Source organism: Vanessa tameamea, chromosome 3 (genome assembly GCF_037043105.1).
Source record: "Vanessa tameamea isolate UH-Manoa-2023 chromosome 3, ilVanTame1 primary haplotype, whole genome shotgun sequence".
Taxonomy (NCBI): Eukaryota; Metazoa; Arthropoda; class Insecta; order Lepidoptera; family Nymphalidae; genus Vanessa; species Vanessa tameamea.
The window spans coordinates 13,640,857-13,665,710 of NC_087311.1; the positions used below are offsets into that span (position 1 = coordinate 13,640,857).

Genomic DNA, 24,854 nt, shown 5'->3' on the forward strand with positions numbered 1-24,854 from the left:
CCCCCCTGTTAGTATGCCACTGCGTTGAAGTTATAAATGTAGTTATATATGACTCAGTATAAGCATGTAAGAATAGATAAGTATATAAGATTCATAGTTAAATAGAATACTGACCTAAAGAAAACTAAAGTACTAAATGCATTGTATTGTACCATTACATTGTATATCTACAAACATCAAGAGTATTGGCATTTATATATTTATATATGTGCATAGCAACTGTACTTGCATAGTACTGGAAATTAATATAAAATAAATTCAACCGAAAATAAAAAAAAAACTTTATTTAAAACTAATACTAAAAAATCTTAATTTAACATCAAGTTTTTTGATACAGGAAGATGTTATGTCGCAATAAAGTATGTCATCATTTTAAAGAACTTTACAAAATTAAAAAGTAAACATTTACGTTTTATTTAAATACAATTAATATTTCATTAGAGTTTGTACTTCTGCAAGAAATCTCGAACAAGCTTATTAACTTTTTCGGGTTCCTCTTGCTGCATGAAGTGCCCACTTTTTTCGACAGTTGTCGTTTCTATAGTTGTATATCTCGTCTTCATTAAATCTTGAGATGAATGACTTATATACTTCTCATTCTCTCCGATGGCCAATAAAAACGGTACATTTTCTCCATACAAATTTTCTTCCCAGGAGTAAGAAAAATTCGCCCGATAATAATTGAGAGGTGCTGTAAAACCCGCTGAAAATAATACAAAATTATTTTTATTCAATTATAATGTAGGACAATTGCCATTAACCACCATTAGTAAATGATCGCCACTGGGCATATTTTATTGCCGTGTAAGACTTGAGGGGAGAATCACGGGAGGCAAGCTATCGCATGCTACCGTGATGATGTTTGTTTTTCCTATATTACATTGCAATCATAAATTATTCCGTTTTGACGGTAGAATATTGAATTAACCTATTAAAATAAGCTTGCGCAAAGTCATCAAGTTAAGTCATCCGTACAATTTTTACAAAGCAAAATTATTTATAAACCAACTTTAGATCAATACAAAAATTGCTTATTTTTTTATTAGACGTATTTTTTTCACTTGCATTCGTAATACAATGGCATGAATAATAATAACATCGCTAGCTCAAAGTCAAAGTCAAAAATCTTTATTCAATATAGAAATGTTTACACTTGCTTATTGTCTTGTCAAAAATCTACCACCGGTTCGGAATTTAGCACCTTGGACCTGAGAAGAACCGGCGAAAGAAACTCAGCGGGATATATATATATATATTTTTTTTTAACCATTATTATGTACAATGATAATTATATTTTAGTTATTTGTAGCAGCCTGGAGGCGATCATTTCATTCCCAAGGTGTGCAGTCAACTAAAAAATCATTAGTGTTGTAATATCCTTTAGGACACAAACGCTCTTTAACGATTATTTTGAATTTTATAATTGAATAATTTTGAACGTTTTCTGGGATCCTGTTGTAAAAACGTATACATTGCCCCAAAAAAGAGTTACTAACCCTGTGTAATCGGGTACTTGGAGTAACAAGTTTATTCTTGTTCCTAGTGTTAATAGAATGTACGTCACAATTTCTGGGAAAATCATTTATGTTTTTGCGTACATATATAACATTATCAAAAACAAATTGAGAAGCGATAGTCATTATTTTAATTTCTTTAAATTTACCTCTTAACGAATCTTTTGGGCCCAGGTTATAAATTGCATGAATAGCCCTCTTCTGCAGTACAAAAATAGTATTAATGTCAGCTGCATTACCCCAGAGTAGGATGCCATACGACATTATACTGTGGAAATAACTGAAGTACACAAGGCGAGCCGTATCCACATCAGTCAAAAGTCTAATTTTTTTACCGCATAAGCTGCAGAGCAGAGTCTATTCGCTAATTTATTTATATGGGGGCCCCATTGGAGCCTAGAGTCTATTGTCATACCAAGGAACTCTGTTGATTCTAAAACATCTAATGCTTCCCCGTTTAAAAGTACACTCGTTTTGACACATCTTACATTGGGAGTAGTGAATTTAATACATTTTGTCTTTATACTATTTAACATTAAATTATTAATACTAAACCAATTTACTATTTCAGAGAGAGCATTGTTTACATCGTCATATATTAAAAGACGTCTTTTTATTTTAAAAATTAAAGAAGTATCATCAGCAAACAATACTATCTCGAGTTTATCACCTAGGAGATGTGGCAGGTCATTTATATAAGCTATGTGATCAGCATACATTGTCAATTATATTCGGTCTGATGATTAAACTAAAATAAATTAACTGAGAGATAATTAAAACTAACAACTGATCACCTACTTGCTAAAAATCATAGCGTATAATCGTAGCATCTCAGATTAATCGTTATCTGTAAATGTTTCAAAATAACGGGCTTTTATGAGAATTTTACACGAGAAAACTAACCATATTTTTTGTATTGTTTTATCAGACTAGTTACCAGAATAAGGGCACGGCTAGAATAAGGGTTTACAATAATGGACATCTCTATTGCTAAGCATATTTTTCTAACAACTTTAACAATCATTATCACATTAAATTATAGACTAAACCTTCCGCATTCATCCGTCCTTTACTAAAAACCGTATGAAAATCCGTTTTATAGTTTTTGCTAAATTATATTGTACACTTACTTTGTTTTCCAAACCAATACTTGTAGCATTCAATATCTTCTTTAGTAATAGTATCTTTGCCCTTAACGAGCATTAAACTATCTAAATATTGTAAATTATTCATCTGCAATAACAACTCTGGTATTATCGGTGCTCGAAACATAAACACGTATCTGGAAAAAAAAGTTTATACACGTAAATTTTTTGTACAATGTAAAGATTTTTATAAACACATATGGAGTACCTATAATTAGTTCCGATGACTGAATAAAGATAAATAAACAACCGTGACCTTCAATTGACATGACATCATTGGTCTAATCATCTAAGGAATCTGTGATATTCATATTGAATTGCGTAAAAGTTAAAGTATGGCGTTTTAGATGTGAGCAAAATTGTTATCAGATATTTGGCAGTAAAATAAAGGAGTTATATCATAAATCATTTATTTCGGGAACACAATATAACATGGCTAGGAGCAACTCGCATGGAGTATGAAGATGCGCAGATTTCACATTCGCAGTGCCCTGTCACAGAACTGTTCAGCAAACTCAAACTCAAATTCCTTTATTCAAAATAGAAGCATTACACTTACTTATTGATAGTCAAATTAAACACCACCACCGGTTGGGAAAAGAAAATACCCTGAACTGAGAAGTACCGGCGAAAGAAACTCAGATGTCAAAATGTCTCGACCCGCACTGATTTATTAGGTAATTGACAGATTACATCTGTATTTTATATTCATTAATAAATAAAGCCATATCATGTATACTTTATTAAGTAAAATAATTTGACTATTAATAAATTCGTACCCCGACTTCTTTCTCTGTTCGTTCGTTGACCAAATTTGACGAAACCAAACATCTTTAGATCCACTCGACAACACAATGAGAGCATGTAAAACTTCAGGATAAGTTTCACGGAGCTTACAAGCAATCACTCCGCCCCAGTCATGAGATACCAGGATACATTTTTCATGACCTGGAACAGTTAATAATATTTTATAAAATAACATCAAAAGAAGCAACATTTTTCAGTTAAATTATATCAGGGGTCGACAATAGCTTAAATGGATCAGGATCGAAAATACGACCACAACATCGCTAGGCGATCCGTATACCGGTGAGTTATTGATATTAAAATATATTTTCATAACGTTCAAAATATTACCCAATGCACGTATAAGTTCTTTGATGTCATCAACAAGATATTCTATTTTATATGAAGAAACTCCGTCAGGTTTCTCGGAATCCCCGTAGCCTCTCATGTCCACGGCAACAACTCTAAAAATTCCCAAATAGTAAAATACTTAATACTTATTTGCTTTTTGTAAACGATTATTGATGCGGGATTCGCAGCTACAATCATGATTATACTACCCTACACTTCGGCATATTAATATTTATAATATAAATATTTTATGACATACCTAATGTAAGTGATATATCTAAATCCATTCATCAAGAAATGCTCTTTTACAAAATGCCGTGTCATAATTAAAGGTCTATAGTGGCGTCATTTTATTATATGAACTCAATTCTAGATCAAGCCTTTTTTTTGGAATAGAATCCATATTCTTGCATAAAACATAAGAAATTCTTGCAATTGTTTTATTAGTCTGAAGGTGAGACAATCGCAGGTTATTGGTATCCCAACTTCTCAGCTTCATGCTAATTACTATTCCACGGATCCATTGTTACCATTGGGTAACAAATATTTTCTATTTAATATTGGTAAGAGCGTGGTGATCTGGCAACATGATGATAAGTGGGGACTACTGTCCAAATACTTTAGCATTGTAAGAAATAAATATTATCTCGACAACACGCCGTGGGAACCAATATTTTATGTCATTTGTGCTTGTAGTTTATCTGGCTCATTAACTCTTCGTGCAGTGTATTTAATCAGCTGAACGTAGAACACAACAATATTGCTGCTTAGCGGGAAAAGTTTAGGTACCTATCCAGATGGGCTTGCACTTAGCCCTAACGCCAAGTATATTACATAAGTAAATATAAATTAGACTTAAAAATTATATTACCGATAGTCTTTATTAAAATGTACTATTTGATGCCGCCACGAATACCAAAACTCAGGAAAACCGTGTAAGAACAGCATCAACGGTTTGGAAGAGTCACCGCTCTCCACGTAATGCAATTTGATATCCTGAAAATAAAACAATGTTTTTATTACGATAGTCATTATTCTATTCCAATCAAATCCTGAAAGACCTTATAATAACCAAAAGCTTCCACTGTGAAGTCAATTATGTTCAGTTTACCAAATTTTTTTTATTTAACGTTTTTACAAGTAAAAAGCAGAAGTATTCTCTATGTATCGCGTGTTGGCATTTAAATACAAGCCTGTAAATGATTCACTGCTAGGCAAAGACCACCTCTTCTGTTGATGAGAAAATTTAAATTCAACCACGCTGCACTAATGCAACTCGCGTTAATGGTCGATTGAAGGTAGAATGTAATTGTTTCGTGTTTTGTACGAAAACTGCTGTAACTTTAAATACTATAAATAAGTTGATAATTATTAAAATCAAAAATACTTGGAATGTTAAATATTTTATTTATTAGTCTAAGAATCGAGTAACATTTCGAATTTTCTTATAAAACAGCAACCTTTCTCTCTGAAAGTAGTTCGAATGCAGTCATAATGGGGTTATGAGGGATCAAGTTTTGCACTGCTTATTAATAAATATATGAAACACACGTTGTACTTTCTACTTTATCCGTTGCTCTAAATATATTTTTCAAACTTCTTTTTTTATGTCATATACCTAGGTAGGTGGACTGGCAAATGGACTACACAATATTAAGTAGTCACCACTTCCTATAATTTCTCAAATTACAAATACGCGACAAACCTTGGGAACTAAGGTGTTATGTCCCTTGCGCCAGTAGATGCACTGGCTCACTCAATCTTCAAACCTGAATACAACAATACTTAGCATTGCTGTTTCTTGGTAGAGTAAGTCATGTGTGGATGGAACCAAACCAGACGGGTTTGCACAAAACCCTACCACCAAGAAAATTCTATTTGCTTCAATATATATAATATATCTTTTTGTATCTTCAATCGTAAATAAAAATAACTCGTTAGTCTAGTGTTTAGATGCAGGGGATACTTAGATCCTGGTTTCACATCCCGTGGCAGTAGTAACTCGGATTGTCGTCCCTTGGACAATGAAAATTTGGGAATCGAGAATGCATCTGTCTCAGCTCGCACACTTGAGCACTACAGTATTTTTACACGGTTGGCTTGTATTCGAGATTGGCGGAAATAATGGCGCGTGGAAAATCTAATGAATATTTTAAAAAATCACAATGATTAATCACAATTTGCAGTTCGCTTAGTGGAATACATATGTATTCAAAAGTATTTGTAAATGTGTATTTCAATCCTACTGGTTTGATAACAGGATCCTAGAAAAATTTTAATAGTGAAAATAAAAAAATAAAAATTTACTCGATAAAATAAAACTCATGACTTTTTGGATGATAACACACTCCACTACATAGTATTTAAAACAAAATTGCTTCCCGCTGTCTGTAGGGACAGATGTACATAGGGATGTATGCTTTGATCTTTAAAACAACGTATTTTGACGCGGTTTTAATAGATAGAGTGATTCAAGAGGAAGCTTTATGTGTATAATACATGCACAATATAGTAAAGACACTAACAATTTCAGAAGTTTCTAATTTAATGTCGTAAATAAACACATTATTTTGCGCTTACATTGCAAACGCTGGCTGAACACTAAGACTATCTCTTAGTGTTCAGCCAGCGTTTTCAATGCGATGTACTACAGTATTGTACACCTTAAAAAGGTCTACAAAAAAGTCCGCGATGGTATATGACTATCTCAAAGGGATAATCCACAATAACCATTTGTTATAAATTACATTTTACCAGAAATAATGGCTTCTTTACGAAGCGATTTTAAACAATACAGCATTAATCCTTATCCAATAAATTACCTTAAATACATTGTGTATTTAATATAGATCTGAAGTGAGTGAAGAAACTGTGAACATTGTATATAAATAAATGCTGTAGAATATTTATTATCAGCATTGCACCCGTGCAAAGCCGGGCGGGTCGATAGTTAAGAATAAAAAATGCTTCCAGACCATTTGAAGAACAAATATAAATAGGTATAATGTACATATGTAAACAAAATTATTGAAAAGTGAAGAAAAAAAGAAAAAAGCCAAATAAACAACAACAACGATGTAAGGAATGATTAATATTTCTTACGCCATTGTCTATGAGCGGTGACCACTTACCATCAGATGACCCATATGCTCGTCCGCCAACATATGCCATTAAAAAAAATACAGCTTAGCTATTAGTAAATACCATGGTATACAAAAACTAAGGTTTGTTTATATTTATTAATAGCCGTGCCCGCGACAATTTAAGTTATCTGGGCATTGCATCGTGACTTTATTTATATTTTATATATAATTCTGAAATAAAAGTCTTAGTTACTCGTTATTACATCAGCTATCTGCCAGTGAAAGTCCCGTCAAAATCAGTCCAGCCGTTCCAGAGATTAGCCGGAACAAACAGACATACAGACTGACAGACCAAAATTGTACAAAATGTTATTTTGATAAATGTACCGAGTATACATAAATATTAATTTAGTAAAAAGCGATTATTTTATTATTACAAACAGACACACCAATTTTATTATATGTATATGTATGTATTGATTGATGATTTGATTTTGTTTTATAAACCAACCACTGCTGTTAAATGGTCACCATCGTCTATAGACATTCGCGCTGTAACAAATAATTCCATACATAGCATAGTAGGGCGCTAAGATGTTATGTCCCTTGTGTCTATAGTTGCACTTTCACACACCGTTCAAACTGGAAAATAATAATAATATTTGAAAAGTCAGTACCTCCCCAGCAGAAACCTTTTACCAAAAATTTATTATTACAATTTTTGTCCGAAACTGTACAAGATTTTGGCAATGGAGTTAGTATTGTGAAGTACTTCTGAATTGGATAAAGATTTTGAATTTGACTTTAAATTCGAATTTTTTTTTTTGATTGCAACACTATCTGATAAAATAGGATATTATCTGTAACTTTAATTACACATAATTGTATAATCTAAAGATCTAATTAAATCTATTGTAATAAAAATACTCAAAGATATCTGATAGTCCAAACATCATTTCGCAGGTGTATAAAAAATGGCCTTCAGAATGGCTACTAGGCGGCTGCTCGATTTCGATGATGTCACATAAACTATGACTCTCAAATCTTGAATCGTAATTCTGTCTTATTTGGTCTGCGTCTTTACAGCGAAGTCGGGTTTGCTTGAGTTGTCATTATGCGTTGCTGGATAAAGCGTTTGCATTATAAAAAATAGTGAGAGGAATGATAGTTGTGTTTCAACTTAGTTTAATTTGGTGTGTATATAATGGAAACAAAAAAATATTTAAACTATTGAAGGACCGCAAACGTTGATCAAATCATAATCAAAATGTTCTTTATTCAAGGTGCATTTCTATGTAGCTATTTTCTAAATGCCGTTTGTCAATGTTAAGTTTTTGAATTTTGCCGTCTCATTTTTTCTAGCTCATTATTGCAAGCACGTTTATTGTTCACACATGCATTAAGTAAGCATTTAGCGAACGCGTCTAGTCGAGTGTGCAGTACAGTAATACTCAACTGAAACTAAAGACACGTAATTCGTTCCGCTTTCTGGAATTAGAACTTTTCCGGGGAGTGGTTATTGTGAACCTGTTTTTGCAACAATTCTACTGCCATTATACACTCTTATAATATTTTGGCCAATATTCTAACCGGATATAATTAAGATCAATCGAAAATTTTGTAATATTAATTCATATCTATTTATGAGCAATGTCAAAGTTAAATTATATATCAAAAACATGTTATCTATTATGTAAAAAAAAAAGATATATTTCTAAGATTGCTAGAAGTCTAACTTATAAACCAGTTCAATTTTGTATAGATTTAATCTTCATTATCAAATTATTTTAATTTAACTTTATGGTAGTTTTTGTGAAAAATCGTTTATGTTACCTAGTTATTCAAATTCGATATTACTCAGGAATATTTTGAAACAAAAGTTATAACTGATTTTTATCTAAAAAAAGGAAAAAAATTTAATGCCTAAAAATATATGCTGCTTGATTAACTTGATTATTATTATTATTATTAATTATATTTATGGCATCTGTCAATACCCCCAAAAATTTTACATTATTTTTTACTTGAATGGTCTCATTTTCCAGAACAATATCAACATCCGGTATCAATCTTATTCTGGAAAACACCACTGCAGAGCTTTTAGGACAGAGATAAGCCATGATCCTCTAGCCAGATATAAAGATTTTGTATAGCAGAATTAAGGCGAACAGAGCAATCGTCGATAGATTCTGAGGCATAATATAGAGCTATATCGTTTGCGTATTGTAATATGTTACAATCGGATGAACAAGAAGAGTCAAGTTCAGAAGTATATAAACTATAGAGAATGGGACTTAAAACCGAGCCCTGTGGTAACTCCTTCCATACTATTCTTGGGGGATGCATAGTACCTTGGATTCGAACAGAAATATAGCGTTGCATGAAAAGGTTACATATGATATTTATCAACCTCGCGGGAAGACTCAGCTGGAGCATTTTCTGCCTGAGTAGCGGGAGGAGAATATTATCATAGGCTGAAGTGACGTCAAGAAAGACACCAATAAGATGGTGTCCCCTTGAGAGGGCCAGGCGAATTTCCGAAGAGAACACGCTCAGGCTGTCCACCGTGCCCATACCTTTTCTAAACCCAAACTGCGATTTTGGCAAGATATTCCTGCTTTCAAGAATCCATTCCAATCTATTTTTTATTAGGTGTTCCATAATTTTGGCCAGAACTGACGATAAGGCAGTAGGACGATAGGAGGAGGGATCTTTAGAATGGGGATGGATCTTTATGGGGTTTAAGGATAGGAATGATGATTTGATGTTTCCATAACTCCGGAACAAACCCAGTTTCATAAATTTAGTTAAGAATAGAGAGTAAAATTAATTTTGAACAGTCAAAACATTTCTTTAAAAAGGAGTAAGGAATACCATCAATACCAGGGGAGGAGTCGTGAAGATTGTCTAAAACAGAGCAAAGCTCATCAAATGTAAAAGGATCATCCATTCGATCATAGGAAGAAGAAGGAAGGAGAAGGAGAAGATGAAGGAAAACAATTTTCAGGAGGAACAAAAGGTGGAGCCAATCAATCCAAAAAATCATAGAGCCAGACAGAAGGATCGTTAGAAACAGGAATACCATCACTGAAACAACCTCGGAAGTTTTTTATTTTTTTCCAAACAAGTGAAAAAGGGGTTCGGGGAGAAAGACTTTCACAGAAACGAAACCAGCCTTTACGTTTCTTAAAGGATAATTCCCTTTTTGATTTGGCATTTGTACTTTGAAAATTTAAGTGGTTTTCTAAAGACGGAAATTCCATAAAGACCTCTTCCATCCCGTTTGCGGATGATTTCCGTGCATTGATAATCCCACCAAGGGGGGAAGGAATAAAATCTTTAGGAGACTTTTTACTTGGGATGAATTGATTGGCCGAAGTTAATAAAGCAGAAATAAAATCATTATAAGTTTGTAAAAAGTTGTCAACAGTTATTAAAGGAAATAGGTATGCCTGGCTTGTAACGCATTGCTGAAATTCTGCCCACTTAGCCTTCGAGATACGAAATTTTAAGAGAGGAGGAAATGGCATAGGCGAGACAGGAACACTATTGGATAAGGAGATAAGAATGGGGAGATGATCACTACCATATGAGCAGGATAATACCTTCCAGTTACACTGAGAGGCCAGATTGGGAGACGTTAAGGACAAGTCAACACAATTGGGATTCTGAGATGGAGAAGTTCTTCTAGTAGGCGAGCCATCATTTAATAAACAAAGGTTATTATTATCAAACAAATCAATGAGGTGAGCAGAAGGGTACTCGCACTGAAGGGAACCCCACATAGTATGATGGCAGTTGAAGTCACCTACAACAACTAAAGGGATAGAAAGAGTTAAGAGGATAGAGCTTAATTCAGAAATAATGGAAGAATTAGGAGAAGGAATATAAATTGACACGAAGGTTGTATTTATAGCCCTGACGGCTACAATATTGAAAGATGGAGAGTGCGGAGGGAGAGGAATCAATGAATAGATAAGGGAATGTTTAATTAGAAGGGCACTTCCATCCCATCCACTAACATGATCATCGCGAAGACATGAATATCCAGGAACCCGAAAACGTGAACCCGGCTTGAACCATATCTCCGAAATTGCCAAAATATGAGGACGGTAGGAGATAATTAGAGAGATAATTTCATGTTTTAATGCCTAATGCTCTTGCAATTCCATTGGAAAATTGTCGCCATTTTTATTAAAAGAATTAGGAGTGAACTGGTTAAGTTTTTCAGTGACAGTGTACGGTAAACTGATATTATGCTTGGTGACAAAAGTTGGATGATATCGGATAATTCAGGATTTTGTCTAGGATGATTATCTGAAGTTATAAGAGCTCAGCCATTAGGCTGGGAAGATTTTGGAGAACTAACTAGGGCAGAGTGAGATTCTTTACTATCGATTTACGAATCCCTTACTAAGGGGAAGGCGAGGTCGTTGGTTGAGAAGTACAGTTTTCCGTTGGGATGAAACAGGAGGGATTAAAGAGCTGGAGATTTCGTAAATTGTAGTGAGAGGGCTCATCGTAGGGCGAGTGGGAGTGGACATAGAGTTGGGAGAAGAGCGTGCGGAGTCAGCAAAAGAGCGACGGGTAGGGCGAAAACGGAGAGCAGCTTCAGAGTATGGGATATTTTCCTCTGACATCACAATTTTTATTTGTTTCTGTCTCTTGTATATGTTCTGGGCAATTGGGGTGAATAGCCAGATGTGGACCTGAGCAGGACAGACATGTAGCCTCACTACGGGGTACTTGACAGGAACGTCCATGATGAGGTTGAGCACACATAAAGCACCTTGGTTTGGACCTGCATTTATCTTGAGTGTGCCCAAAGCGACAACAATTATTGCATTGGATAGTGGGAAGGGAGTAAAGGGTTACTGTAAGTGAAGTGTAGCAACAAAAGATTCTCTCAGGCAAGGTTTGACCTAAAAATGTCTCAACAACTGTTTGAGTAGGTAACCACTCAGTTTTACCATCAGTGACAGATTTACGGTTCAGCCTTCTTGCTTTCATAGCCCGGCAACCAGGGGTGTAGCATTCGATAATACTAAGGAACTCCTCCATAGACCAGTCGATGGGGATTTGCTTCACAATACCCATTCGGGTAATGTGAAAAGCTGGGATAATTATTTTATAATTAAGCTCCTGGAACAATGGACTGTCAATGAAATTATTGGCAGAAGAAGCATTCTCAAATTCAACAACAACACGGTTGTGTCCTACTGATTTAATTCCTCCCTTGAGAACACCAGAGACCTTGCTTCTGTAAATAATTTGAGCAAATTTAAGTAAGCTAATTGTATAACCAGCTGATGGATCGGGTTCCACTCGTCAGGCGTGGACAATAAAAGGGCCTTGATCGGAGTCGTTATACTTCAATTTAGTACCACTTAATTCGGGGAGTGTGAATGTGTGCTGAATTGAAGCTGTAGGAGGAGAGTAAGCATCCCGTTTGTTTAGAATACACTCTGCAGCGGTTTAAGAGCGTTTGGCAGCCTTCAAGACTTTTTTGGAGTCTTCTCTAATTATAGTATCAGTAGACATCACAAAATCATGACTTATGGAGTCACCTTCGCCCCCATCCGGGGGCTCCTCAGATTCCATCACCAACTACTAAATTATTAAAGAAACACTTACCTCACAACAAGTAATACACAAGAAACAACGCAGGACAACACAAATATTAGTGAAACGAAGCGATATTAGTACAAAAAACCTAATTTAGAAATCGCACACGTGTAGTAAACAATACCACCGACGCAGTCTCCATCAAATTTAATTATTCTTAACTTGATTGTGTGGTCTGTTGTAGATGTCACTGACCTCCGCTTCAATGTCGCAAGCATATGCTAAATATGAAAGAAGCCCATGAATAGACAATACAACTAATGTATTTTTTTTTTATTTACACACATACATTACAACTCTTACAAATAATAACTATGTACAATTCTTGCAAAATTACCAACCATAAAAACCATAAAGTATGTAAGAAGTATGAAAGAAAGTATGTACAATAATTGAATTATAAAGAATTTTGATATGAATAGATATCATTTGATTTTTTTTTTTTGTTGTCAAAATGTTTAGTGTTCACAGTGCAAAGTTAGGATACGAATGATTAAAAAGTCAGGCCACGTCAAACAGAACAATACAAATAGGTACCTCAATTTTTTTAAATGCATTTATCATTATTTATTTTATTGATTTCCTTCATTGTTAAGATTTTAGAATAAGTAAACTATCTTTAAATAAAAGTTGAAGTTTTATAAAAGAACGTCCTAAAAATATATATATTATTAACAATTGAAAGACAATTATTTTTATATTCAGTTTTATTTTACTTTGCATGATTTTATGTGTCTGTTTTATATATGCGGAATGATTAAGCTGGGCGAGGATGGCTTAATCCGAATCTATGAGGGATTCCAAAACATGGAAACAAACATTTCCTGCTAGGAATCGAACCCGTTGCATTTAAAAATAAAAACACATATATATAGAATATACCTATGCTACAAAGTGTTTTCTTAGGTTTATTATTTCCTTAAAGAAATAATAGTTTAAAAAACTAAAAAACACGCTTTTAGCACGCACTAAAAATTACGAATGGAGTGTTTTGTCCAAAAATAATAGTTTAAAAATGTTTTTAACGCCATCTTGGATGTCCGCCATGTTGGATTTAAGTCACGTGACAATTTTTTTCGTATTCCTGACAGTAAACCCTTTCATTTGATATCTATACCATAGGGGTGGATTTAAAACAGCCAGTCCACCATTTTGGGGAGGCCACCATATTGTATTTGTAATGACGTTTCTTAACGAGTCATGTATTGTCATCAGAGTGTGAGCAAAATTTCATCAACAAGATTTTCTTACATACATAGTTACAAGTGAAGCTAATAAAAGCGTTTTATAGTTCAAATACTAAATATATAATGCTTAGATATTTCGATTTTTTAACCTTTTTATTTATCTATACCAATATTATATATGCAAAAGTAAATCTGTCTGTCTGTCTGTTACGTTTTCTTAGCCAAACCACGGAACCGAATTTGATGATTTGCTATGAACCACGCTTGAAGCCAAAGAAAGGACATAGATACATTTTTATAACTAACGCATGATGACCAACCAAAAACACGATTGCAACCGCGGACAACAACCAGTATATTAAATTTAATAGTAAAGTACGTTATATAAACTCTAAAAAAGCAAGAGGACAGTAAGAAGGAAGCAAACTGCATCTTAACGCGTTAACGCTTCTCCAATTCGTGATTATATAATTAAATAAATAACTATGAAATATATCACAATACACACTTATAGTTTCTAAAAATGCAAATATTAAACCAACTTAATAATAAAGCACAATATGCACTAAAAGTGAAGAATAACCCACTTAGGTTTTTTATTACAATGTTTTACAATTACTAAAAAAAAAGTTGGATTCGTGGTACGGTCTCGGACCTTGGTCCTAAGAAATTATAACAGCGAACAAAGGCTTCGTATAATAATATTATCTATAAATATAACATCTGTATCTTCTTTAAGATGATCAGAGGTAAGACCACGTGAATATTAAATAAAGATTGCGGGTTCAAACCCGTGCAAGCATCACTGAATTTTCTTTCCATAATTTGCGTTTACATCTCAAGCTTCGCGATTTAAAGGAATATTCTGAGGATGAAAATCTGAGACATGGTTATCCTATTATGGCATTAGAGTATGAATAAGATCCTTATCTTCTCCTTAAATGGAGAGGAGCACTAGCAATGATAGATTTACGGGCTATACCAATTTTTTATTTGACTTTGATTTCGACTTCATATAGTAGTAGATTGGGAAATATAAATATTATGTGTAATTTTATGTGTACTTTATATCGTAACTTAACAGTAGCTAAAAATAATTACGCTAAATGAAATACTCACATTAACTTTGATATACTTGTGAACACCATATTTTGGATCCGTGAGATTCGACGGTGGTACTAAATTTAACTTATTCGCCCATGGATTTTTAAAAGGATTTATAACAATATTAATTAAAATACCCAGTAGTGCTTTTGCTGTGTATAATAAAGTTAGCGCATTTGCTACAACGAAACGATGACATATCGTCACGACACTCATGTTTGACTACACGACAGACGACCAACGATTACGGAGTTGCGCTCCTAACTGACTAAAAGTAATACCAATTGCCACTGATAAATGAAGTGAGGAATAACGACGGAGGATAGTAAATACTAATTAAATATATTGTTCTCTTTATCAGTACCGTTAATCACTGAAACAATGTTTATTATATATGATCATACTTATATGTATATAACGTCTATGATACTAAAAACCAATACACATTTAAATTAACAAAAAAAACTGTTGAACCGTGACACCGAATGACAATACAAACATTATGCATTCTCTATTATGACATAATATTAATATTATTTTAAAAAAAAAACCTTGTGTAGTATAAAACAAATATATGTTGTATTTGTATATTTAAATATAAATTAATATCAGATACCATTTTGGTACAAAGGTTTTCAAAAGATTAATTCGATTACTTTGAACATATCAGTTAAAGTCATCGGAAACAGAAGAAATTCCTAGATGAAATAAAAGTCAAATATAACATTCTTACTTTATTATTATTAGATTTATTTTAATCATAACAGCCATATATTTTCAACAAATTATTTGATAAATTTTCCTGTATTTCTAAACAACATAATCTTTCTAAAAACGTAACTAAAATAGAATAACTGAAAATATTTTTTGAAATTACTTGATTATGTAGTCCCTTAATTTATTCTCCGTGTTGTATTTAGAAAGTAGAATGTGCGCACAAATTTTAACTGTGACTGACTTTAATAGGTACTTATTTATTTTATATTATATCAACGAGGTCATATTATTGAAACAATTCAAAATTAGGTACTTCGTTACTACATGACAATTGATAAAAATTGATTTTGTGAGCATTATAAAACGCTTCACAGTGTCTCTTGATATACATAAAATAACTCATCTATTATCCAGAAACCATAATCTATTCTAGGGAATCATTATCTGATTCTCTCCTCCTAGGATTAATCGGAACTAAATTTTTAAACAAATCATCAACATTATTCGGTGGATCACAAGTTATTAAATCTTGCATCTCTTTCCATAATTCATAATCTCCAGCAATACCTCTAGAGAATATTCTAGAAGGATCTGACGTGAATGCATGCCTTGCATTTTGATCAATATCGTCTGTGTCATTATTTAATCTCTCCAGCGTTTCTCTTTCAATTCGCTCTAGGCGTTCGATAACTTTTGAGGGATCTGTCTCCTTTGGCCTCTCGTTGAAGTCTATATCTATTTCAATTCTGAAATAAATACTCATGTAATTAATTAATCTATCAAAAAAAAAAATAGAATAGAGTTTATAAATAAAGTTTTAGGCAGACATTAAGTCCTCTTTTAGCCCTAACCGACATTATATCCTTAAAACTTTTTATTAGTTAAATTAATAAACTCTACTGTAAGAGATCATAATAAAATAATATTGTAAAAATGAAAGTAGTTACCCAGTTTCTTGTTTAAACTTCGCCCAGTCTTCGGAATTGGGTGCGCACGGTATTTCCGCCGCAAGTGCACGACATGCTTCTTCCATTGTCTTCTCGACCATTTCCAATTCAGACTCCGCTTTAAAAAAACATATTCTACTAACTATAAGTTACTTTATATTTAAATAAACTTTAAATATCTGTTTCACTCTGTGAAACAATACGATCTAAATCTTTTAACGAATGTATGCGTTTAGAAAAACATTCAATTGAAGAAAGTTATATAGTATTTATCATGCGAAAAATATTAAGTAGTTAAAATCTCCAACAAAATTGTGAGAGCAGTATACTGAGTTGTACGTTAAAGAGAGATTAATTCTTCATTAACATAGACATGTTATAGCTCATACAAGATATGTACAATTGTGCAATAAGACTAGAGCACATTAACTTAGTTAATATTCTTAAAAATTAACTGACTGATTTGACAAAAGGAAATTACTCAGGAGCAAAATTAACTTCCAACTACGGTTATTGTACAACAAACTTTTATAATAACATAAATAACTATTAAATTAAATAATCACCCACGATGTTAAAATAAAGTAATGAAAAATTCTGCCACATGTGTACGAAATTCTGCCACATGTGTATTCCACCAACCCGCATTGGAGCAGCGTGGTGAAATATGCTCCATACCTTCTCCTCAACGGGAGAGGAGGCCTTAGCCCAGCAGTGGGAAATTTACAGGCTGATTATGTTATGTTATGTTAATTAAAAATTTGCGCTTCAATTTCATATTTAATATGATATTTTTAGTATTTTAATATTTAATATTTACAAAAAAAGTCGTAGAAACTGTGAGGCATAGATACGGCAAAAGTACGGGCTACACTCTTGGTTACGATACCATAAAAAGTCCGAAGTGTACCTAACCTACCTAAACTAAACAAAGTATTAAAGAGAAATTTCTCTAAATATGACATGACACACCGTCTTAGAAACTTTTGTCAGTCCATTCATTCAATTGATGCAATGTTCATTACATTATATAAGTACTTTAATTTTTGCTTGTCTATCTGTCATGGTTCAATGTAGAAATCGTACAGGTAGGCGTAACCAAGATTTTATTCTGGGGAGAACCTGGAGACATTAGAAAACAATAAAATAAACCGATAGTTGTTACAGCAGCGGCTGTCTCTTGGCAATTTTCAGCCTTGCACCTACACATGGCTTATGGAATGTTAACTTGTTAGTTAAAATGAACTAGTGATTCCCATTCAATATGAAATACTGTGGCACCCTAAAACTTACTAAGAAATATAACTAAACAAAATACAATTAAAAAAGGCAAATATTTTTGTAGTCAAAACTTATTTTAAAAGTAAAAATAACCGTCAATACAAATAAATAAATTTGAAGTGGCTGTTTCTAATTTCAAAATTATATACAATAAAAAAATTCATTTGAAGGATACATAATAAACAAGAAAAAAAATATTAAAAAAGTTATCTGACTGTCCGATTGATTCGGGTAATCATCGATCATCTGCTGAACCCATTTTAACGAAACTTTCACTAATAGACGAGAAATACTTTAAGGAATAACTCAGACTAGTCTCATTTTCAAACCAATTACACAGAAAAACTAATCAAAGACAATAAAATTTAGACATCGACAAAATTACTAGTTTTATAATATGTAATATTCGTAACACTTACATCAGATGAGAAACTCATACTTAGAAGAGACATACGGTATTTCACACGATTCTTAATGACGAAAACACGACAGCAATACTATTGTTATTAACTTTTTAGTCAACAAACGATTGCTGGTATAGGTAAATAGCTAACTGGATATTGTGTATATACCTTTTACTTAAATATACACAGGCTTCATGACTTTTAAAACAACATTTTATGACATACGTATGTACAAATCCTTTGTAATCGTCGTTTTGCTGAGATTTCTTAGATCGCATCTAGATAAAAAAAGATTAAAACAAATAAATACAAAGTGATTTTTTCAATTAAAGATAAAACTTACTATACCTACCTATAAAGCCAAAATCAAAACATTTGTATATTCTTATCTGAATACAGTTTTATATTCAGGTAACATCAAAAAGTTTACAATTAGTTACATTACCTCTACATAATGTTTGACCATGAAAGAAATCATCCTGAGGTAAACCGACATATGCTCGATGAGAATTATATGTGTTTAAGCTCCATATCTTCGACTCGATAGGTGAGAAAATCTTAGTCAAGCAATACTTCAGTTTTTACTCTTACGTTAGTGATTTACTGCCTTCAATGTCCCACTGCTGATTTTGATCAGCAGTGGGACATTTGGGTAGGAGACCCTTCATGAACAGTGGGGTTTACCCTTTTATAGGATAGCAATACTTCTACCGCCAAGCAGTCATACTTAGTATTATTGTGTTCCGGTTTAAAGGTGTTATAAAAGTGTGCCAGCGTAGCTACATACACAAGGGACATACGATCTCAGTTCCCAAGTTTGATGGCGTATTTGGCCACCCAACTACGTGACATAAAAAATATTTATAACCGAATATTAAACGACACATGCAGGTTCGCCCTTCAATAATAATAGCAATATCTTCGAAGCTAATTTATGTTAAATACTCAAAATTTCTAATTTAATATATTAATTTAAGTAGACGCATCGAAAAACACTAAAGTCCTTTTTTATGCATAATCATAATATTCAGCAAAGTTTATTTTTTGTACCTATTTATCATATAGTAGGTAGGTACACAAAATATATCTAATTTTAGTTTATTTTAACTTCCTCGTTGATCTAGTTCCAGGATGATACTATGATTGCAAACCAATAATTCGCAGAATGGAAAAATAGCTCAGTTTTTCTATAAAGTAAATATCAGCTGCCATTTTAGCTTGTCGGAATTCCAGGAGATTAATCCGGTGCCTCATCTAGCAAGTAAATTATCAAGTAAAGCAAAGCATTAGTCGCAAAGCACTAACCTAACCAAACTATCGGTTTATTAGTGTAAGAAAACTTTTAATCTCTTTGTGCAAATAGTGTTTAATAATTCTCTAAAACGCTGAATATTAAAATAAAGATTTCAGCTTAGAGCAAAATTGACCTAACTATTAGGATTTTATTTTCAAGTAAACATGAAAACTTACTACTAAAGCTACTTCTACTGGAGTTCTGATCTTTTGATAATTGTTTCGGTCGTCGTAAAGCTCTCGCTAAATTCCCAGAAACAGCTCCATGTGATGTCAGCTTGCTTCCACTACAACGCCATTCATCATCTTCAACAGATTTGACAACAATAAATCTTAGCGAATAAAATTTTTGCCTGTACTGGCGGTAGAGCTTTCTATCGTCACATATGAATTCTCTGTTCAGTTGAATAAGTACGAGCTGATTGATACACAGGTCGTAGATTTTCAGCCGATGCATATAACTAAAATCAGTGACGTTTCCGGCTCTTTAGTCACTGGAGAAAAGAAAAAGCGCTAAAGCGTCAAAATACGACTTTTGGGAAATGGGGTTTACTAATTTAACTTTAAATCTCATGTTCTAAAAGTACCAAGACTTTAGCGTTTCTTCCATACCACTGACGATATCATCAAGAGATATACAAAAGACGTATGTTTAAGAAATGTATTTTACCTAACAACGTGTTCATAATTTGCAGTCTCGTAGGGCCGTCGATGATCCGCTCCAAAGCTGTCTTAGGTCGCCTTGATATCTCGCATCGAGGTCGGATTCCAGCGCATTCAGTTGTCGCTGGACGCCGACGAGTTAGCTTGGAGCACTCATTGGAAGGTCTTTCGTCAGGTAATAGATCATTTTCCTCACACTGGTAATAATTATATAAACATGGTGATATCCTGTTGACCGTTTTTGGTCTAGAACCTAGACTCTCTCTCTTGAAAATGCCTTAAAAAATAAACTAGACACCTGCGCAGGACAGACTATAGAGCAAAAGTGTGTGCGCAAACACAGACGCAATCATTATTCGCTCGCTCTCATAATCCGATAGGACGGAAAATCTAACATGACTGGAAATGATTTAGGCGCAGGACCAGAACAGTTATAAAAATAAAATTAAAACGGATTCCGGACTAAGACTACATTAATTCCGTTTTGTCGACAGAAAAACCTGATAACGTTGTAATGGTTTGAACCTAGGACCCTGGAATTTGTAAATTTATAAGTAATCACTTGACTAATGATTTAATTAATATAATATGTACAATTGTGTATATATATGTATTTATAATAAATACATATTATGAAATGTCGCTCGTGTATCTCTAATTACATCGAATAACTCACCTCTGATAGAAAAGCATCAGTTCAAAGTATTGCTATTTGGCGATATAATAACGGATGCATGAGTGGTACCTAAACAGTACCGAGTCAAAAATCACAATATCTACCGAAAAACCAATGGCACAGTTTGTAATTTCATAAAATACTTTACTTCAAGCTTCGAAGGGCCGGGTCGTGGCTCGTCTTGTTCTTGCGTATCAGTTATTCGTTGGTTACTAGTTTCAGAAAAACTTTCAACGCTTTCTGAATCCGATGGAATTTCGTAATTCCAATCATCTGCAAATTCATAAATGATATAATATTAATTCACTTCTCATATTATATTTGTTCGGATCCGAATTTTAAACGACGTATAGAATCACCAAAACAGGACCAAGCATATCATCTAAGATGTAATACCCCTTTTGTACATATAATTACATTGCATGGTACCCATTCAGTCAAGCCTACATACGTTTAATGAATGGTTGCTTAGATTGTATATAAAATAAAAGTAAAAACGACAAAGCCCGATGAGTAGCCAGACAATGAACACATAATAAAACTATCTGTAAATACCATTTAAATATTTTAAATATCGATCACGTTACATTTAATAAAACGATTCTGTTAAAGTGTTATAAAAATGGAGACATTATAATTACTCAACATTACAACGGAACTAACCTTCATTCGAATTTAGCGGTCTTTCGTCCAAAGTAACTAACATAGGCAACGCAGATGCAACAAGTGAACGATAGTTCATAGAATCTGCGAATGGAGTCCCACTAAGAGTCAGCTTCCGTAATGAACAGCATACGCCCAATGTCCAAATACGACTTGACTCCTCAATTGGGTTACTGCAATATTTCTCGATAATAATTTATATATTTAAATAATATTTTTATTGATAGCAGTAAATCAGATTAAACTTAGTTGATTCATCTGACTACAATATGACGCATAATATATTAATTATTACGCACTATCAACCATGGAATTTGAATTATCATGCAAAGGATTACTTTTTCCTTATAATTCTAACGGGTCGTACAGCGCAATTATGGCTGGGTTTTAATCAGAGCCGTCTCAAGTTATGTTGCGGCCCTTGGGCACCCTTGAATTTGGGTCCATTTTGGTAGATATCTGATTGGTTGTACATTGTATCTTAAGGCTATAGTATAGCTATTTCTATCACGAGGAGCACGTCTATAGATTTCTACTTTTATTATCGACTATCGTCACTAGCCTTTTGATAAATACGTTAGTTATTTCTTACAAATATGACAATTTCGAAAATATAATGTATAGCAGTCAACGTGAGCATAAACGTGTGAAACAAATTGTTGGTTCTTCGGGGTCCTCTAAGGATGGGGACCCTGGGCACGTGCCCCGTGTGCCCTATGGTAAAGCCTAAGGTAGTAAGGTAGGTAGTAGGTAATGATTTTAATAATTAATTACATTCACAAAAACCTGACTTCAATTCTAGTTCCAATTAGTAATTGTCCAATGTAATGATCTTTACAACCTGCCGGCAAGGGCCAAACCAGTACAATTTAAATATTAATTATTATAATTATATTTTATAAATAGTTGTCTAACATTTCAGCTTAATATTCATACTCACTTAGCCAAATTTAGAGTATGTAATTTTTGGAGGGCCGCTAAAGCATGTAAGTCATGAAGTCGATTTCCGGCAGCATACAGTTCTCGCAAAGCACCGAGGCCCCAAACTCCGTCCAACGAGTTTAAACCACATCGATTTACGCTGAGGCTCTACGAAAATTATTTAAAAATATTCCATTTTATCAAACTTAAAAAAAGAAAAAAACGAACGAATTGAATATTTAAGTGCGCCATCAGAAGTGGATTTACACTTTCGGCAAATACAGCCTCTTTTGGTAAAAAAAAAATGTTATTATGGCAATACAGTTCCTCGTTTCAACGAAAATTGAATAACTATCGTCAAGAAGAAGGTATATAACAAGTGCAGAAGTAAAATTTAGGTTATGTTCCCAAATTCAGCTTAGAATTTACATTTTAATATTTTAAAATTAAATATTAAAAAATCGGTGCACTTTATTAATAGTATAAGTATATGATATGGTTCTGTACATAGCTTTAATTTTAATGGGTAGTAGGAAACAGGTTAATTTACTCATTTATAATTTTAAACTTTACAACTTCTTACATCCCTATACGTATAAAACCTATTTGCCATAATGAATGTATATCTACCATAATGTCCGAATGTCGCTGCTTAGGTAAATAAGAAGAGGAATAAATCACAGAAAACACTGAGAGCATATTTCTAAAGTATTCGATTGTGTGGGACACGCAACAAAAGGGAAATCACGTTTCCATCAATGAAATGAAGTTTTTTGGGTTTGTGGTAGTGTGGGCGTTCTTATTTTTGATATATAAAATTGATCTTCTTTTTTATATCAAAGTTATGTACTTGTAATATTGTATTGTTTGCTGATGGTAATTTAATTTTTAGAGTTAACAGCAAAAAATACAAAGCATTATCAATGATAAAAAGTAGATTTATAACATGAAATATAATTTTGAATAGTGTATACCGTAACTTAATTAAAAAACTGCGTTTTAGGTCGGTGTTAGGTAGTTGAAATGTTCATATACTATTAATTTTTTTTAGAAATCACTTTAGATTTGAATCTTCTTTGGTCGAGAATAAATCTCATTTGTATTTCTTCTTCTATGCAAAAGTTATTTGAAAACAGCCTACATTTTTTAACTGTCAAACTTGCGTTTTAAAAATGCTATCAATAAAATTTTACTATTCTTAAATTTGCCGGTTCAAATTCTGACCCTACTCCATCTTTAGGTAAATCCGCCACTGGGTGCTAGCTGGGTACTTGGTACTAGCGGCAATGTTTCTTTATGTACCTACTTTTAACTTAATCAATCCAATGCCAAGATCCCGTAGCGATGACATAGCGCTTCCATCGAGTACTAAAGTTCTCAAATGGGGTGCGAGAACATGTAACCTTCGCAGACCAACGCGTTCCGCAACAACCCGTAATTTTGCTTCTCGAATCCTCAACACTTCATCATCAGTTGTTACACCACTGCTTTGTTTCTTTAAAGATATATTTTTATTTTTATTAGGCAAAAGAAAGAGAAATTCTTATTTCTAATTTTAGCGTAAGCCAATAATAAAAAAATAACTATTCTAACGTCTTATCATTTGTGGTATAGATAATTTTTATATTTTCACTAATGATATATGTAGAATATCTTAATAGAAAATGCTTATAATATAGGTAAATGAATACATAAAATTTTGAGTAAAGTGAATGAAACCTTACCAATAGTTCAATGAGTGTTAATTCACGCGGAATCACAATACGCCTATAGCCAGGTAATCTACGCTCTAATTCATCCTGGCCAGGCGGTTGTTCTGGTTCGGGTGGTGGCAACGCTAAAACTCTAAGTTATAAATATTTTATTTTGATTCAAGGTCCCTTTGAAGATGAAAACACAAAAGTAAACAAAATCTTATCTACCTGAAAAGAGGAGTAGCTTGGACATTTTGTAGTTCAAGGGAGCTAGCACTTGACACTTCTGATGGGGATGGAGACATGATAGTACTTGGAGTACGTGGAGCAGAACCGAGCTCTACGCATGGTGCTTCTAAATTAGGCATTTTAAATGGTTCCCTCAAATCCTACAATTTATTTGTGCGAGTATTAAATTATTTTTTCATGTAACAAATATTATTCCTTTGTAAAAATTAATATTAATGTTATAATAAAGGCCTTAATAAAGTTATAATTTTATATCAACGTTTTTAATAAAATTATTTGCCACGAAATACACATAATGTCATTCAATAAATAACAAAACATTAGTTGCTATAGTTATTATTTCTGTTATGCTCAATGGCTGTGGGCTTATTTTCTGCGTCTAAAAATCAGACGTTCCTAAAAAACAATTCATATTTAAATGAAACTAGTATATGATTTCGAAAATTATTGTTCTATAAAATATTTAGTTACTGTACTTAATATAATGAATTAGTTAGCTTCGAATCTAATCAAAACTACAATAACTTTCTCTTTAAAATAAAACTCATATT

At 33.1% G+C, this 24,854-nt stretch overlaps 2 protein-coding genes across 2 annotated transcripts; both read right to left on the reverse strand.

The window, feature by feature from the left end:
* Window positions 1-271: 271 nt before the first annotated feature.
* On the reverse strand, window positions 272-15,068 carry LOC113397296 (epoxide hydrolase 4-like). The gene is made up of 6 exons (XM_026635589.2): window positions 14,811-15,068; window positions 4,668-4,792; window positions 3,797-3,909; window positions 3,439-3,607; window positions 2,645-2,796; window positions 272-703 (listed from the first exon to the last, which is right to left on the reverse strand). The coding sequence occupies exons 1-6, from the start codon at window positions 15,009-15,011 to the stop codon at window positions 438-440; spliced, it is 1,026 nt and encodes a 341-aa protein (XP_026491374.2). The 5' UTR covers window positions 15,012-15,068; the 3' UTR covers window positions 272-437.
* Window positions 15,069-15,778: 710 nt separating this feature from the next.
* LOC113397288 (uncharacterized) lies at window positions 15,779-24,474 on the reverse strand. The gene is made up of 10 exons (XM_064218002.1): window positions 24,283-24,474; window positions 24,085-24,205; window positions 23,667-23,855; window positions 22,380-22,528; window positions 21,440-21,612; window positions 20,925-21,049; window positions 20,108-20,297; window positions 19,624-19,743; window positions 16,460-16,577; window positions 15,779-16,258 (listed from the first exon to the last, which is right to left on the reverse strand). The coding sequence occupies exons 1-10, from the start codon at window positions 24,420-24,422 to the stop codon at window positions 15,937-15,939; spliced, it is 1,647 nt and encodes a 548-aa protein (XP_064074072.1). The 5' UTR covers window positions 24,423-24,474; the 3' UTR covers window positions 15,779-15,936.
* Between the last annotated feature and the right edge of the window lie 380 nt (window positions 24,475-24,854).